This window comes from Leuciscus leuciscus, assembly GCF_965113295.1.
Source record: "Leuciscus leuciscus genome assembly, chromosome: 25".
Taxonomy (NCBI): Eukaryota; Metazoa; Chordata; class Actinopteri; order Cypriniformes; family Leuciscidae; genus Leuciscus; species Leuciscus leuciscus.
The window spans coordinates 18246299-18262035 of NC_138724.1; the positions used below are offsets into that span (position 1 = coordinate 18246299).

General features: G+C 39.4%; 2 protein-coding genes across 4 annotated transcripts; both read right to left on the reverse strand.

Moving 5' to 3' along the window:
• Positions 1–1339: 1339 nt before the first annotated feature.
• Positions 1340–8783, reverse strand: kcna1a (potassium voltage-gated channel, shaker-related subfamily, member 1a). The gene is made up of 2 exons (XM_082160052.1): positions 8229–8783; positions 1340–7876 (listed from the first exon to the last, which is right to left on the reverse strand). Exon 2 carries the CDS (start codon positions 7650–7652, stop codon positions 6174–6176), a length of 1479 nt encoding a protein of 492 aa, XP_082016178.1. The 5' UTR covers positions 7653–7876; positions 8229–8783; the 3' UTR covers positions 1340–6173.
• A 1237-nt stretch (positions 8784–10020) lies between these two features.
• kcna6a (potassium voltage-gated channel, shaker-related, subfamily, member 6 a) lies at positions 10021–14440 on the reverse strand. 3 transcript variants are annotated; one of them, XM_082160148.1, is made up of 3 exons: positions 14316–14440; positions 12294–14181; positions 10022–11586 (listed from the first exon to the last, which is right to left on the reverse strand). In XM_082160148.1, the coding sequence occupies exon 2, from the start codon at positions 13741–13743 to the stop codon at positions 12316–12318; it is 1428 nt and encodes a 475-aa protein (XP_082016274.1). In that variant the 5' UTR covers positions 13744–14181; positions 14316–14440; the 3' UTR covers positions 10022–11586; positions 12294–12315. The 3 variants fall into 3 exon arrangements, with proteins under 3 accessions (XP_082016273.1, XP_082016272.1, XP_082016274.1); XM_082160147.1 differs by having other exon boundaries at positions 10021–14179; positions 14324–14440; XM_082160146.1 differs by having other exon boundaries at positions 10021–14181.
• Between the last annotated feature and the right edge of the window lie 1297 nt (positions 14441–15737).

A 15737-nucleotide genomic window follows, 5' to 3' on the forward strand; every position in this document is an offset into this window, starting at 1 on the left:
TGCGAGGTGGAGTTTTCCAGCTCCATCATGGCACAGCTGGAGGATCCATGTGAACGATTTTAACACCACAAGATAAAACTGCTTTATGACAGGGAACACATGGAGATCAGTCTCGGATCCTCGGCACTAGGAGGCATGTGGTCGGTCAGGACAGGACAGGACAGGACAGGACAGGACAGAGGAACTGCACTGGGCCTGATGCCAGCTCACCCCACCCCAGCTCCAGCCTGCAGAGAACTGCAGCTCCAGAGGGCAATGCAGAGGAGGAGAGAGCAAGGGTACTCCAAGCACAAGACACTCCAATATCATGCTTTCCACTCTCAAGGGAAACAAAATGTGCCTGATGTGCGTGTATATAAAGGAAAGCAGGCGGTAGGTGGATTGAAAGCAGGAGATAGACATCTTGTTGACGATGTAAACTGCCCGTTCACATCCTTTTGTTGCCATGTCTGTTCAGTGTGAGCTGGATGACTAGGGGCTTTCTGTTACAATACACATAACCAACACAGAAATCTCCATAAACATCCTCATTATCACTGATCACTTTTTTTTTGTCACCTTGCTTGAGGATGTTTTTGATAAGTTTGAATTAAGGACAAAGTGTTCAGCACTGCATGATATTCATCATATGTCCTTCATCATGACTGAATATTTGTCAATTTCCACAAACAGGGTTCAAAACTCTTCTTTTTCATCAATTGGACAGTGAAATAAATCGTCAATATTCATCAACTCACACATCAGTTGTGGGAAGCTCAAGCATGCTTGCTTGACGTGCGATAGCCAATGAGGTTCTGTTTGAGTTCACTGATCAATAGCCTAAATTCAATCTGTTCATCATATAAAGCAATTGTGTAAACCGCGCTATTCATGTGGATTTGTTTTATGATCTCTTTATGAATTTTTTGAAGCTGTCAATGGAGGGACAAATAAAAAGATCTTCATTTGTTTTTCAAAGATGAACGAAAGTCTTGCGGGTTTGGAAAGACATGAGGGTGAGTAAATGATGAAAATGTTTTCATTTTTGGGTGAAATAACCCTTTAAAACCCTTATTTGTGTCATTTAATAAGCATAACGCTAATTATAACATTAAAACAATAAAAAAAATCGTACAATAATTTGGGTTACAAAGTGAAATGTTTGATCTTGGCAAATGCCGTCAACTGAAGAAACTAAAAAAACACTAAAATAATACTATTTACTTTGTTTGAATTATGTCACTTCCTGCATGTCACAGTTTTTATGTAATATTAATACAGAAAATCATGCATAAAATATCTGTTATTCATGAATAAACTACGTTTTGGTCAGTAAAATGGTTTCATAATTAAAAAATATATATTTTACTGCTAAGCATTGAATATCATTTCAACAGATTATGGTACAATTATGATATTAAATATATATAAAAAATCTATGCAAGATTAAAAAAAATAGAAAAACAACCAAATAAAAATAAATTGTAAAAAAACATGGAAATATACCTTTACAGACTTAACTGATAAAAGTTTTTACTGCTAAGCATTGAATATCATTTCAACAGATTATGTTAAAATTATGATATTTATCCCATTTTATGGGGGATACAGGCATTTAATGTGCTACTTTTCAAGTTTATTTTATGTTAGTTTATCAAACATGTCTAGAAACAATGAAACATTTTGTTGCATCTAATGCTTGCAAAAAAAAAGTAACAGGACACAAAATTGTTGCGCACTCATGAAAAGTGTCATTCACTTGTGTTATCAAAGCTATAGCATTTAAAAAATATACCACAGCCACTGCCTCCAAAAACCAGTAACATACACCTGACAGCTGATAATTAAAAATTTATTGATTTGTATGTATGATCAAATCATATTTGACATAAGAAACAAAAGAACCCTTGCATAGATCACAGACCATGCCTTTGTCAATGTACGACAACATTAAAAATAATTTAGCATAACAAAGATTAAAAAATAATTAAAAAAACGTACAGAAACATGTAAAAGACGACATGAACAGTTTGACCAGATGTACATGGAACAACCATTAACATGGAGTCATCATCTGTCTAACATAAACATGTAGCTGAGATGGTCAGAAGTGACTGTATGGACTCTAGTTTGGGTTTTTTGGCGGAATTGAATGTTTTGTCAAATGCATCATTCCATGACTTGTATCATTCAGCATCCTGAAAGCAAACGGCAAAATCTCAAATGAAGCCAAAATAACAAAAATGAACAGAATACGGAAATCTGATCAGTGGAGTTTGACGGATTAAAGAACTTTTTCCCAAACGAAAGGGAACAAAAATAACATTGGCGAATAAATAATGAAGATGGCTTTAGGAACAAATGACAGCAAGGGCTTAAAAAAATGATGCAACCAGAATATAGTTGATCCTCAGTTTTGAAAGGCTAAGCTCATGCAGTCTTCCATACACCATGCAGATTTTTGCAATTGCTAGGTTGCTGTTGTGTTTTGGTTTGGTATGGCGGTATGGAGTTAAGGTTATTACAAAAAAAAAAGTACAATGTACAGTACATTTTCGATGCTAATGCCATTTTTTTTTTATTTCATGATATTGATAATACAAGCTATAATCTTCCTATATATTTGTAATGGCTTGTCTTATGGACTCGTTTGTGAGTCTACTGTAGTTTTATCAAGGGCATGGGTTTGTTATAGTACAGTTAACTATAGTGCCACATGGACGTAACATGGTAATATAGCTAGACGAGGCCACGCAGGTGAAGAAAATAAGTATGTCTGACATCCTCCTAAAGGCCACAACCTAGGGATCCTCATTTTTCAACAGATAGCTTTCACATCGGGTAACTTAGTATTAGTTATGATGGCACGTCAGTCATTTATTCGTTATTTTTTTATTCCACTACAGTGTATTTTACCTTTTATCCCTTCTTGAAATAAGGTTTCAGCTTGTTGTCAGGAAATTCTGAGCAATGCAAAACAACCAAATCTAAAGAAATAAAACTAAAACATGTAGTATGCTATGGATTTACACCTTTACAGACTCGGCTGATAAAAGACCTACCTCCTAAGCCATAATTCTTTTCAAATTTTGCTCATAAACGGTCCTCACCTTATATCAGATGCAAAATAGACTTCTTAGTACCACAGTACTAACATAATTTGCTTCAATAGGGAAAAAGAAGCGACACTTCCACTTAAAGGAACATTTCTTATTTTTTGTTATAGTCTCTCAACATAAAGTACATGAAAAATGATCATTGGTGGAAATTGTTTGTCCTCTTGCATTATAATAGGTTTACATCTCTATTCTTATCAAAAGTTTGTTTGCCACAGCCCTTGGTAAATATCAAAATAAGCATTCTGGACAATCCTGTAATACACTTAATCCCTATTGCTATGATATATGGTGTAGTTATTAAATATAGGATTATGCATAGCACCATAGGGTTTGATCACCACTCACATGCCCAGTGGAAACAGTTCTTACTCATCTCATCATGTTTCATTTACCATATTAAAATGAAATTGTTGTGATAAAATATGTTGCATGATTGGTTGCCTGTTAAGATAACGCCATGATTTTACGTTTGCTAAGCCCATTTTTGTTTCCGCTGAAGAAATTTTATGAACTCTAAACAAAATACACATAAATAAAACCCTGAAAACTTCTTTCTGGCACAGAGCTACAGCAGAGGTGACTAAACCCATGTTAGTGTTAAAGGAAACTGCCCAATGGTAAAATGCTGCTGTTTGCCTTTGATTACAATCACACCTCAAGGATCAATAAAGGTCACATGATCAGGCAACTTGTTTACGAGCTGCTCTAGCAGACTTGCTTGTGTTCGTCAAATGAAATTACACCCAAAAAGACTAATTTAATCGTGGCCATAAAGCGCTTTTTAATTATCAAGGAAAATGAAAATCTTGAATATTTCGCATTTAGCTCTATGCACTGAAATAGCCCTCATTAGCATGAACACAAGATTTCACATTAAAGTTTAAGTCATCAGTACACTCCATAAATCAATTAAGTCTGCATTAAAATTTGGTCATTTACAGTACCTGTGTGCATATGGCCCGGACGGGTGCAGGCTTAATATACCGTCTTAATTTGAGGTTGCTATACTAATGGGCTAAACATGACTTTTTAACATTACGTAGACATGTCTTTTTGAGGACATACTTTATGCAAACGTTAAAATCTACTTTGTACCCTGTGGTATTAGGAAAACCTGTGCTGTGGTCTCTTCCCAGATCTCTCTTTTAAAACAGGACTAAATCGCAAAACAGAAACCAAAGTGAATGTTGATTGTGCTTAGCAATGGAGCGTTACAGATACGAGGGGTCAGGGACGGGCGCATTGTTGAAATTTGTTGTAAGTGCTTGAAAAAAGGCTAATTCTAGGGCACACTAAGTGTATTATTTCTGCCGTATCATCACACTTCACAGGCTCTTATGTATCTCATGTTCTGCTCTGCAGTGAGCTGTGCGGCGACCTCACTGAGGTAGACTCTTTATTATGGCACAACATAATCAAAACCACAACGAAAGGCAGATCGAAAACTCTAAAAGGTCCCGTCATGTGAAAGTCATATGTCTGATTTCATACTCAAGCTCAGCTGTCATATGAAAACACAGAAAATGTTTGAGTTTGTGCCTGACAACCATGTGTCACGTTCGGCAAAACAACAATAAAAATGAAAAGCACTCCGAATACACTGTAATGACCAGCCTCAACATACATTATGACAGTTCTAGAGCAGATATTGTTCCCTTGCCCTGCCCAAAACTCCAGTTACTCTGAGGCACTTTCACCTGTCCGGTTGCTGAGAGGGTCAAAGGCACTAGCAACTAATATGAGTAATTCTGCCATGTTCTCTTTTGCATCCTGCTAAGATAAATTAAGCGATTTTTGATTTCATAAATCCTAAATTTGATCGCAAAATGGAAGCGTGTAGTATAATTGCCCATAGTTTTCTTTTTTTTCTCAAAGAGAGAGAGAATGCCCATGCACTGCACTATTTAAGTTATATTCTTTTTTTTTTTTTTAACAGGTGCGCTTATTATGAGTATATGCATTTGATAGTATCTTGATAGTTCTTTTTCTGTGTCTTTGACTACTTTTTAGATTGAAAAGTTTGCATCCCAGCGTTGGGGCTTGCATATATATTTTGTCACATTTCAGAAAATGTCAAGGAATCAACGTCCCTAGTTTCCCTGATTGTAACAACGACACCCTTATGAGGTATCTCAATTGCAACAAGCTGTTATACCGATGTCATGCATTAAATATACTAGGATACACAGTACCTTAGTTGAGTAGGCCATAATGCAGGTTCTTTTGACATGCTATGATATCATTAAGATTCTGTTTCCCGTAAGGTTAAACATTCAGTCTTTAAATACACCTAAATGATAAGCATCTCAAATCATGACACACTAGTGCACTTTTCATGGCGACAAATAAGGAGGTTGATGGAGAGGGGGAGCTGATGGAACCGAATGCAAAAGAAAAGCAAAACAGGAACAGGTGTCCTATCGTCATGAGGTAATGTCCGACGCATGCCAATATCAAAACGAGGATAATCTAAACATGCTAACTATGAGGCTCCTCTTTCGGCATTGTGCTGTCTTATATCTAAAGGTCATGGCATTTAATCACTTGGTGATATCTAAATTACAGCATCTGCTGGAAAATAGCAGCAATGCGGATGTCCATGAGGCGATGACCTTGGCCTCCGTAGCATCCCAGCAGAAGATAAGTCTTGTTCATTATAAGGTGCTTTGCTGGTCAGTTGGGGAAGACCACCTACGGACGAGGTGTCCACCGCACACTGCACTTGGTCTTTTATGCATTTTCCCGGATGCAGTGTGCAGCTTGCTGAAATGTAGTCTACAGTCCATGCGTGATTTTTTAGTAATCCCATCGTCGAGAGTCCTTCAGTGCCTGTGGACGTTAGCTAGGTGCTCGTGGAGGCTTTTTTCTGAATCATCCTCTTTGGAAATGTATTAGACTAAGTATATACTGAATCATCTGCCTCATTTGCTGCAGTTATGTTCTATATGTTTTGGTGTAGTATTTTTCTTTCGTCTGCATTGTAAAGATATTCGCATTGCAAGGGCTCACGAGAGGAGGTAAAGTAAGCATTCATATGTGACCAGTCAGTACTTGACTGAGTTTTCTACTGTGTCTCTAAACATCGGTTAGCAGCTTACTTTTGTTCACACAGTTCTGATTAGCGGTAGTGCAGTTGCCAGTTCTGAGGTTGGCATCTCTGAAGTTGTCGATGCTGTTGTTTATGTCTCCGTCTATCTCCATGTACTCTGACTTGCTGACGGTCGAGGAGCTGCGACGACTGGAGTTGGAATCAGAGGCGATGTTTGGGTTGCTCACGTTGAGGAGTTGGGCCTGCTCCTCTCCTTCAGTTTCTCTATGGTAGAAATAGTTGAAGTTGGACACAATGACAGGCACGGGGAGGGCAATGGTCAGCACACCGGCGATGGCGCACAGGGAACCCACGATCTTGCCCCCTATAGTCACTGGCACCATGTCCCCGTAGCCTACGGTAGTCATCGACACAACCGCCCACCAGAACGCGTCAGGGATGCTGGTGAAGTAGGACCCTTTTTCCTCGGCCTCTGCGAAATACACAGCACTGGAAAACAATATGACGCCAATGAAGAGGAAGAAAATAAGCAATCCAAGCTCTCGCATACTGGCTTTGAGGGTCTGCCCCAAAATCTGAAGGCCTTTGGAGTGCCTGGATAGTTTAAAGATCCTGAACACCCTGACCAGACGGATCACCCTGAGGATGGCCAGTGATGTTGCCTGCTCGCCCTTTCCCTCCTTTCCGTCCGGCTCGTCCGCTAACTCTGTGCCCAAGGTGATGAAGTAGGGGATGATGGCCACGATGTCAATGGTGTTCATCATATTCTTAAAGAAAGCCGCTTTGCTCGGGCAAGCAAAGAAGCGGACTATCAATTCAAATGAAAACCAGATGATACAGAGGGTCTCTACAATGAAGAAGGGATCGGTCAGGATGTTTGGTTTGTAGTAGAAGGTGGTGTTGCCTATAATCTGTATCCGCCCTGCAGGGTCCTCTTTCAGTTCAGGTAAAGTCTCCAAACAGAAAATGACAATGGAAATTAAAATGACCATAACAGATACGATAGCAATTCCTCTGGCCGGCCCCGAGCTCTCGGGATGCTCGAACAGAAGCCAGATTTGCCGTTGAAACTCACGCTCTGGTAAGGGCCGCTCTTCCTCACGGATGAAGCCCTCATCTTCACGAAACTTCTCCATCGCCTCGACCCCAAGTTCATAGAACTTAATTTCTTCCGAGAACATATCCAATGGGACGTTTGCCGGCCTTCTCAGTCTTCCACCGGACTGATAGTAGTAGAGGATGGCATCAAAGCTCGGACGATTTCTGTCGAAGAAGTACTCGTTTCTCAAGGGATCAAAATACCGCATCCGCTTCTTTGGGTTACCTAAGAGAGTCTCTGGAAACTGGGAGAGAGTTTTGAGCTGGGTCTCGAAGCGCAGCCCCGCTATATTGATGACCACCCGTTCGCAGCATTCATGATCATCGTGGTCAGGAGGGTACGTGTCCTGCGGATGTCCCGGCACGGCAGAGGTCTCATCCATGTTGTCCCCAGCCACGACTGTCATCCTGCAGGTCAAAGTTGGAGCTCCGCAGGAGTTAATTTAATTGAGTAGACATCCAATTGCCCTCCCAAGGCGTCGCTTTCCTTACTTTGCTCTGATTCCAGACCCTTAAATCTATCTCGATCCCCGGGTATATGGTATGACTTGATCTTTCCTCAGTGTGGCCCCACTGCGGTTGTCACTGATTCGACCATCGCTCCCTTCCACTGCATCCACTACGGCTGCCTCTGTCACCGAGTCAGAGAAAAATGGATCGAACAGCGGCGATATTTGCTAGCTCAGCAAGTTCACACTACTTATTTATTTATTTACTTGTTATTGTATGTATATATCACAGAAGTGCACAGCCTTAAGGGCACAATTCTGAATCATTATGCTAATTTAGGTTATTGAAAAGATGTGACAGGACACTGTCACTTTTGCTCCATCACCACATACATGCAGTCTACTTCTCACTATATATATATATAGGGAAACATATTATTGAATAGCTTAGATGTAAGTTTGAGTACATAAATTGATAGGAAAACATGAAAATGACTTTCACTTCAGGCTGATACATGCAGTTATGATGCTCACCTCGCTACTGAAGGAATGCGTCTTCTGCCGGCAGTCTCCTGTCAGTAATGCACCCTCGATTCTCTTTTGTTGTAGAAAATGCCCTTGTAAAAGCTTCTTTACATTTTCTCACTTTCAAAATGTTCGTCCATAAATCTCACATCCATAATGAAATGAAATGATTCACGACATTCGCACGCGACGCTATAATGACAGAAATATGGCTTTGAGATGTATTACAAAGCTTCACATTCAATTTAAACGAGGGATAAAATACAAGAAGCGGGAAAAAAGGCTAAAAGAAAACATGAAGCCGCAACGTCCTCCCTCCGCTCATGCTCGTGCGGCGGCACCTTGGTGTAAATGGCTTATACTGCATGAGAAATTGTAATGCTGCAGCTCAGCTCAGGCGGGAGATACATTAAGGGGGCAAAAGCGAACCATACCATTTCCAGACATTACTGCATCAGCAAAATTTCCCTCTTACGAGTAGACAAGATGACGAGCGGTCTGTTTTATCTGGACACACTGACAGGGGTGTATGGAAGCGAAAGGCTTCTTAAAGAGGAGATCAATAAGGGGAGAGGGAATAATTCCTTAATCATGCCCAACATATTGTTGCACTGTATTGCACATGGGAGAACGAGGAGCGGGAGAGGGGGGTAGGACAGTATGGGGGAGGGGTTCGACGCAATGCGTGGCCACAAGTGCTGGTCCACGCAATGCGCGAGAGCTTTTATGTGCCAACACTGGCGCAGTATCTGATTCGCCGAGCACTAATGTGCACAGATACTTTAACTGACCACACTAACCAATAACCACAATAAAAAGACGGCTTCTCTAAAGTGCTCTTCTTCGTGCAATACTGCGACTTCTTTCCACCCAAAAGAGTTATAGAGCCTCACAGCTCCATGCGTGTTGATGGGAGACTAGATCGTGCGGGGGTTGGAATATTTATAGAATAACGTGGGTGTATGTACTTGGACGGACGGCGGTTTGTGCAGCACCTCGGTTAGAGCTCTTTTCAGCAAACGCCAATAATAGGCTTTCCCCCCTCCCAAAAAAACAAAACATTTTTCTCTAAATAATTAACTGGATTTTTTTTTTCTTGACATGTTTGAATTGCTTGTTTAACATTTTGGTAATTTAGAAAACCACTCTCTATAATTCACAAATGTATAGAATACACAATATTATACTATACCCTAACAATATAGAATTCACAAATATATCAAGAATATAGGCTAGCACTGATATTTAAGTTAATGACAGAAAAGAGAAATCATTTTAAGATGCAGTTGACATGTGCCAGTTATTTGAGCCTATCCTTTAATGTTTTTCTACAAAATAAATAAATAAAATAAATAATATATATATATATATTTTTGAAAATAAATTATATTTACAATATTGCAATAATAATAATAAAATATTATAAATATTTTTAAGATATAAATTTTTTTTTATTTACGTACACATTTCAAGACTTTCTGTCATTTTATTTATTATTATATATTTAAATATTATAATTTATTTACCTCAACATTTCAAGATTTTCTGTCATTTTATTTATTTTATATTTTATATTATTATTTTATTTTACAATCTGTGTATAGTTCCACCACCAAGATATGTTCAGAAATTGAAAATATATGTTCATTACAGAAAGCTTTAAACTAAATAAACTTAAATGTATTTAATAAACCTCACTGATATATATACTGTAGCCTATATATAAATTTAATTAAGGAAAGTATTATTACATCATCCGATAATTCTGATAAAGAAAGTAATAGGCTAATACTTTCCTTAATTAAATTGACATAACTCCACGTCTGTAGACGGTGATGATTCCTCCTATTCACCAGTAGGTGGCATACAAACATCACCAAACGATGTAAACACCACAGGAATGATTGATCTGTGCATGACATCTTCCCATTAGTGTCATGTAACACAATTAAGGGAGGGAAAAGCCTGAATAAAAAGATACATACAATTATAAATAAATATAGGCTAAAATGTATAAGATAACTCATGAAACTTAGTATATCCAGTTGATCTACTCATTTGTTTCACATAAATCATCAGCCAAATCAGCCAACCAGAGTACAAGCACAACCGTTTTTATTATCAGGCACTGTTAGAACAGCAGCTGCAGTGAGCTCTTAACTGCTAAATATCATGAATAAGAAATGGGCAGCCCTTTCCTCCCTTCACTTTCCCGTTCAATGACTTCCCCTCAATACATGTAGGCCTACTTTCAGTGAGCAGTGATTAGTTCAATCAACATAAATGCATAGGTTGTCATTAATCAGAGCTGTCTGAAGTGTCATAGATCCCACCTGTTATACATTATTGATGGAGTAATTGTGCAGTTTTATAAGTGTTTCATCTCTCTGTTTAAACTGACCATGACCAAATTACTTCATCTTTATTTTGGAGACATATAATTGCATGCCTCCACTTCACTTTCTAGTTAATCTAGTTAAATTGCAAGTGTTTCTTGGACCATTGCTATCATATATAGGCCTATATATAGATATATTTTATGCTTAGTCAGAAATATTATTCAAGGTAACAAGCTACAATTCTAGTGAAAAAATGATGAAAACAAACGTCTAATATGAATGTGACAAATTATTTATTTACCAAAAATAAGTTCATTCTTACCTCATTAATAAGTTAGAAAAATAGTTATTTGACTTGGTCTGATGCTGTCATGTGGGCAGGTTAACAAATCAAAACAAATGTTAAGGAAACAAGTGTCAGACCATTCAATTACATTTCATCCTGAGCAAAGGCAACATGTGCCAACAACAACTCTTGCATTTTCAAAGCACACATAAAGCACAAGGCAGAGATTACTGAGATATTTTAAGAGCAATATCTCATAAGGCACTGACATAATGAAGGCTTAAACAAAGCTTAAATCAATTTATAAATATTTAAATAAGTTCTAGATTACAAATATATTACAATATATTACAAAAATCAGTGGCAGTCTGTGAGTAAACATTTTTACATCCTTCATTAATTTTGTTTTTCATTGATATTTTGGCTAAATTTGGAAGTTCCTCTTCACCTGTTGTCAGACAACAATCAGGTTTGATGACGCACTTACGTCACAATGAAAGCTATAATATTTTCACATAGGCTACAGTATGTATTTGCATTTTGCACATAAATAGGCAAATGAAAAAAGTCAACTGTATCAGCTTTGCTGTTACATTCCTTTCTAATTCATATTTTTCCTTCCCTGACGAACAACCACGGACATAAAAGGTTATAATGCACACATATTGCATGTTTTTACGAAGATCATATGAACTTCTGTCTTCTTTATAGAGAAGAAATGCCTTCATACATCTGCTGCATCCTGCAATCAGAAGTAACATCAGGTGGTGACAGATAGGTGGAGTCCTAGCTGTAGGACTCTCTAGATCCCTAACCCCGCCGCAAGGGGGCGATTGATACCCATAATATCACATTGGTCATTTTAACTCTTTCCCCACAAGCGTTTTTGAAAAAAGTTGCCAGCCAGAGAGAGCATTTTTGATTATTTTCACTAAAGTTTCATGTGAAAGCGTTTTTGTCAAAAACTACACTGGGATTCAAAACAGTCCATCAACACCCCCAAAGCTTCACAGTCCTATAGCGCGTCCTGGGTCAACATTTCATTTTGATTTATATGTTGTTTAATGTTGATGATTGAACGTTATTTTACATATGCACATGTTTACAAATGATATGGATTGTTTCTGCTGCTTGATCAGATATTGTACTCTTTCAGAAGACGTGGCATAGCGCCCCCTACCGTATAACAGTGAAAACACAGAAAGCCGGAAATTTCCGTCACTGGTTGGGGAAAGAGTTAAGTTTGAGCGGCGCTGTCCACCTGAACATGAGGAAAAATATTTTTCTGTTTACACAAAGCTTCTCTCGACTTAGGAACTTAGAACACTAATTTAGAATTCAACCAATGTGATGTCAGGCACATATATTGACTTGTCTACAGTCATTATCTAGAGTTGGAACCCTAGCAACAAGATCCCCGAACGTACGCGCACAGAATGTGATACTCACATTAAAGCTCTTTTGGGATTTCTTATACATCTGTGAGTTTGTCTGTATGTTCCTCTGATGGATTCAAATTTGATACGCTTGATGAATTCCAGTCGTCTTCGTTTGAATGCTCTGATATCACGAGAGAGGGTTTACTGTCGCTTTTATTTCGGTCACATAGCGAAGGCAACGGGCGGCCACAGGTCACGTGCGTGTATTCCTCTTGCTCATCCGCGTTGTGCTCTCGGTGATAGAAATAATTAAAATTCGACACGATTACCGGTACCGGCAGGGCGATTGTAAGAACTCCTGCAATGGCACACATTGATCCAACAACTTTGCCTCCAATGGTGACGGGATACATGTCGCCATATCCAACTGTAGTCATGGTAACAACCGCCCACCAGAACGCGTCAGGGATGCTAGTAAAAGAAGATTCTGGGTCGTCCACTTCGGCGAAGTAAACCGCACTGGAGAACAATATAATGCCGATGAGAAGGAAAAATATCAGTAGTCCGAGTTCTCGCATACTCGCTCGTAGGGTCTGACCGAGAATTTGGAGACCCTTGGAGTGCCGTGAGAGTTTGAAAATCCTGAAGACGCGAACCAAGCGGATAACTCTCAGTATGGCGAGGGACGTGGTCTGTTGTGAGTTTGCCTCGGCCTCGGAAAGGTCTAAACCTAGAGTAATGAAATATGGAATAATAGCCACAATATCTATGGTGTTCATTATGTCTTTGAAGAAGGCAGCTTTGCTTGGACATGCAAGAAACCTTACAAACAGTTCGAAGGAAAACCAAACGACGCAGATCGTCTCCAACAAGAAGAATGGATCCATGAACAGACTTTTTTTTCCTGAAGTCGTTCCGTTCGGCGCAAGGTGGTTATTGAACACACGATCATCCTCTCTAAATTCTGGCAAAGTTTCTAGACAGAAGATAACAATGGATATCAAGATGATCATTACAGATATTATAGCAATGATTCTGGCTGCTCCTGAGCTGTCAGGATACTCGAACAGCAGCCAGATTTGACGCTTAAACTCACTGGACGGCATGGGCCGTTCTTCTTCTTTCTGCAAACCCTCGTCCTCTTGTAAATGTTGGATGGCGTCATCACCGATCTCGTAAAATTTGATTTCATCGATAAAAATCTCAACCGGCACGTTGATGGGTCTTCGAAGCCTCCCACCTGACTGGTAGTAATACAGGATCGCATCAAAACTGGGTCTGTTTCTGTCGAAGAAGAACTCGTTCCTCAACGGGTCGAAGAACCGCATCCTTTTCATCGGGTCTCCTAGCAGCGTGTTCGGGAATCTTGCGAGTGTTTTAAGTTGCGTTTCGAAACGCAGACCTGAAATGTTGATGGTGACGAGCTCGCAGCAGTCCTGGTCAGGGCACTCCACTTCACAGACGTCCTGGAAGGGGGGGTCAGCGTGGTCCACGCTTTCATCCTGGTTCTCTCGGGACATATTTGCCCCTCGAGAGTTTTGCCTGTTGTTCCTCCTCGACTTGCCGCCACTCCACCAGTTTTGGGGATCCGATAGCTCCAGCCTGACGGAGATCGAGCCCTAACTAACTTATGAAACTTTACTACCTTCTAAAAACTATTCAAACCCGGTTTATTGTTGTAAGGGAATAGAAAGTCATACTGCCAACACGCTCAGCCGAGAGCTGGAACAGATATAGTAACTCAGACTGCTTGAGACAGCAGAGGGTGGGCTGACTGTGATTGGCAAACTGTAACTGAAGCAATGCGCCTTGGCTGGTTTGAACTTTAGAACCTGTAATTTGAAGACCGAAAAGCTTGATGTTGATTGTTCATTGTATTTGTCAAGTACATTGTAATTATAAATACACACACACTCACCCCTAACAAACTCACTCATTCTCTCTCTCTCTCTCTCTCTCTCACCGAACACACACACACACACACACACACACACACACACACACACACACACACACACACACACACACACACACACACACACACACACACACACACACACACACACACACACACACACACACACACACACACACACACACACACACACACACACACACTCATACAAATAGTTAGCAAATTCAAAATGGTTCCTAACAGTTTATTTAACACCCAAAAGAACAGTTTCAGTGCTGTTCAGATCTGGGTCCTCTTGAAGTGAGAAGACTCGCACTGGATCAGGCGTTAGCAGCCGTTACACTGTACAACTGTACAACTTTACAGCTAACACCAATAGCCATGTTTCCACTGTCGGGCCAGTGCGAGCCAGGGCTTTAAACGGGCAGGTGCCAGGCTAAATGCCTGTACAAAATCTGCTTCCACCAACAAATGGAAGTTTTATCAGAAAACTAATCAGAAAGACTTTTTGCTGGCAGTTTCCTTGAATATTTAAAACCCAAGCATCAATGTTTTACCACAGGTTTACAATAAAAAGTGATACAGAGGCTCAAGTAGAAATGTGATCATGCATGTTCATTGGTGCTGAGTGATGTGGAGGGAGAGAGAGAGAGAGAGAGATCATCACACCTCCGACACCTGTGTGCTGGAAGCATGTCTGGAACAGCCGTCTTGGTTATTCTGTGCTTTTGTTTGCTGGCTAGACCTGTGCTAATGATATCTTTATATTTAGCTGAGCCAGTCCTCTATCTACATCAGTGGTTCTTATCAGTATGCAAAATTACTAACATATGCCAAATAACAAAATTGACCATTTTGGTGAACACCAAACGTTTAATTAGACCAGCAGAAATGGAAAGGGTTTTTTCATTCTTTCTAAAAGGCAAGCTATTTTACTATCTTATCAATTATAGTAAGTTGGATTTAATGATTTCGATATCACTTATGATTTATCACAAATTTTTATCTTTTGTCAAATCAGCTTAGATAATTAATGTGATTCAGATAACATCATATTTGGAGTTTCTATTTATTAAACCAATCACCATTGTATTGACTAACATTTTTTATTTCAATGAACTCAAAATGAAGGCAACCAGCTAACTTACTTTTTTAAGTTAAACCAACATTTTTTTATAGAGTATTATAGTAACTTGGTTATAGCTGCAGCTGTACCTCTTGTGTTCTTTATTAATAAATTACACAACACTGTTGCTGCTCCCGACATTAAAAATAACTCTGCATATATAAACAGACATGATAAATCAGTTAGGCGTTTCCAAGCAATCAGTAACAGTAGATTGAATCTTAGAGATATCCCATAAACAGGACAATTTCTCTATTCAAGGCAGAAAGGCCAGGGATTCCCATGAGAGGAAAATGCTGACAGAATGCAATTTGCCACCTTAATAAAAGGCACCAGCACTGGTCATGTGAGTGAAGGACAGCCCTATGGGACGAGATATCATCATTCAATTCACACCCAAACGTCAGTGTGGAATTCCTGCAATGTTCAGATGCCGTCAGGCTCCCCGAGGAATCAGGGCTCACGTTTCACCT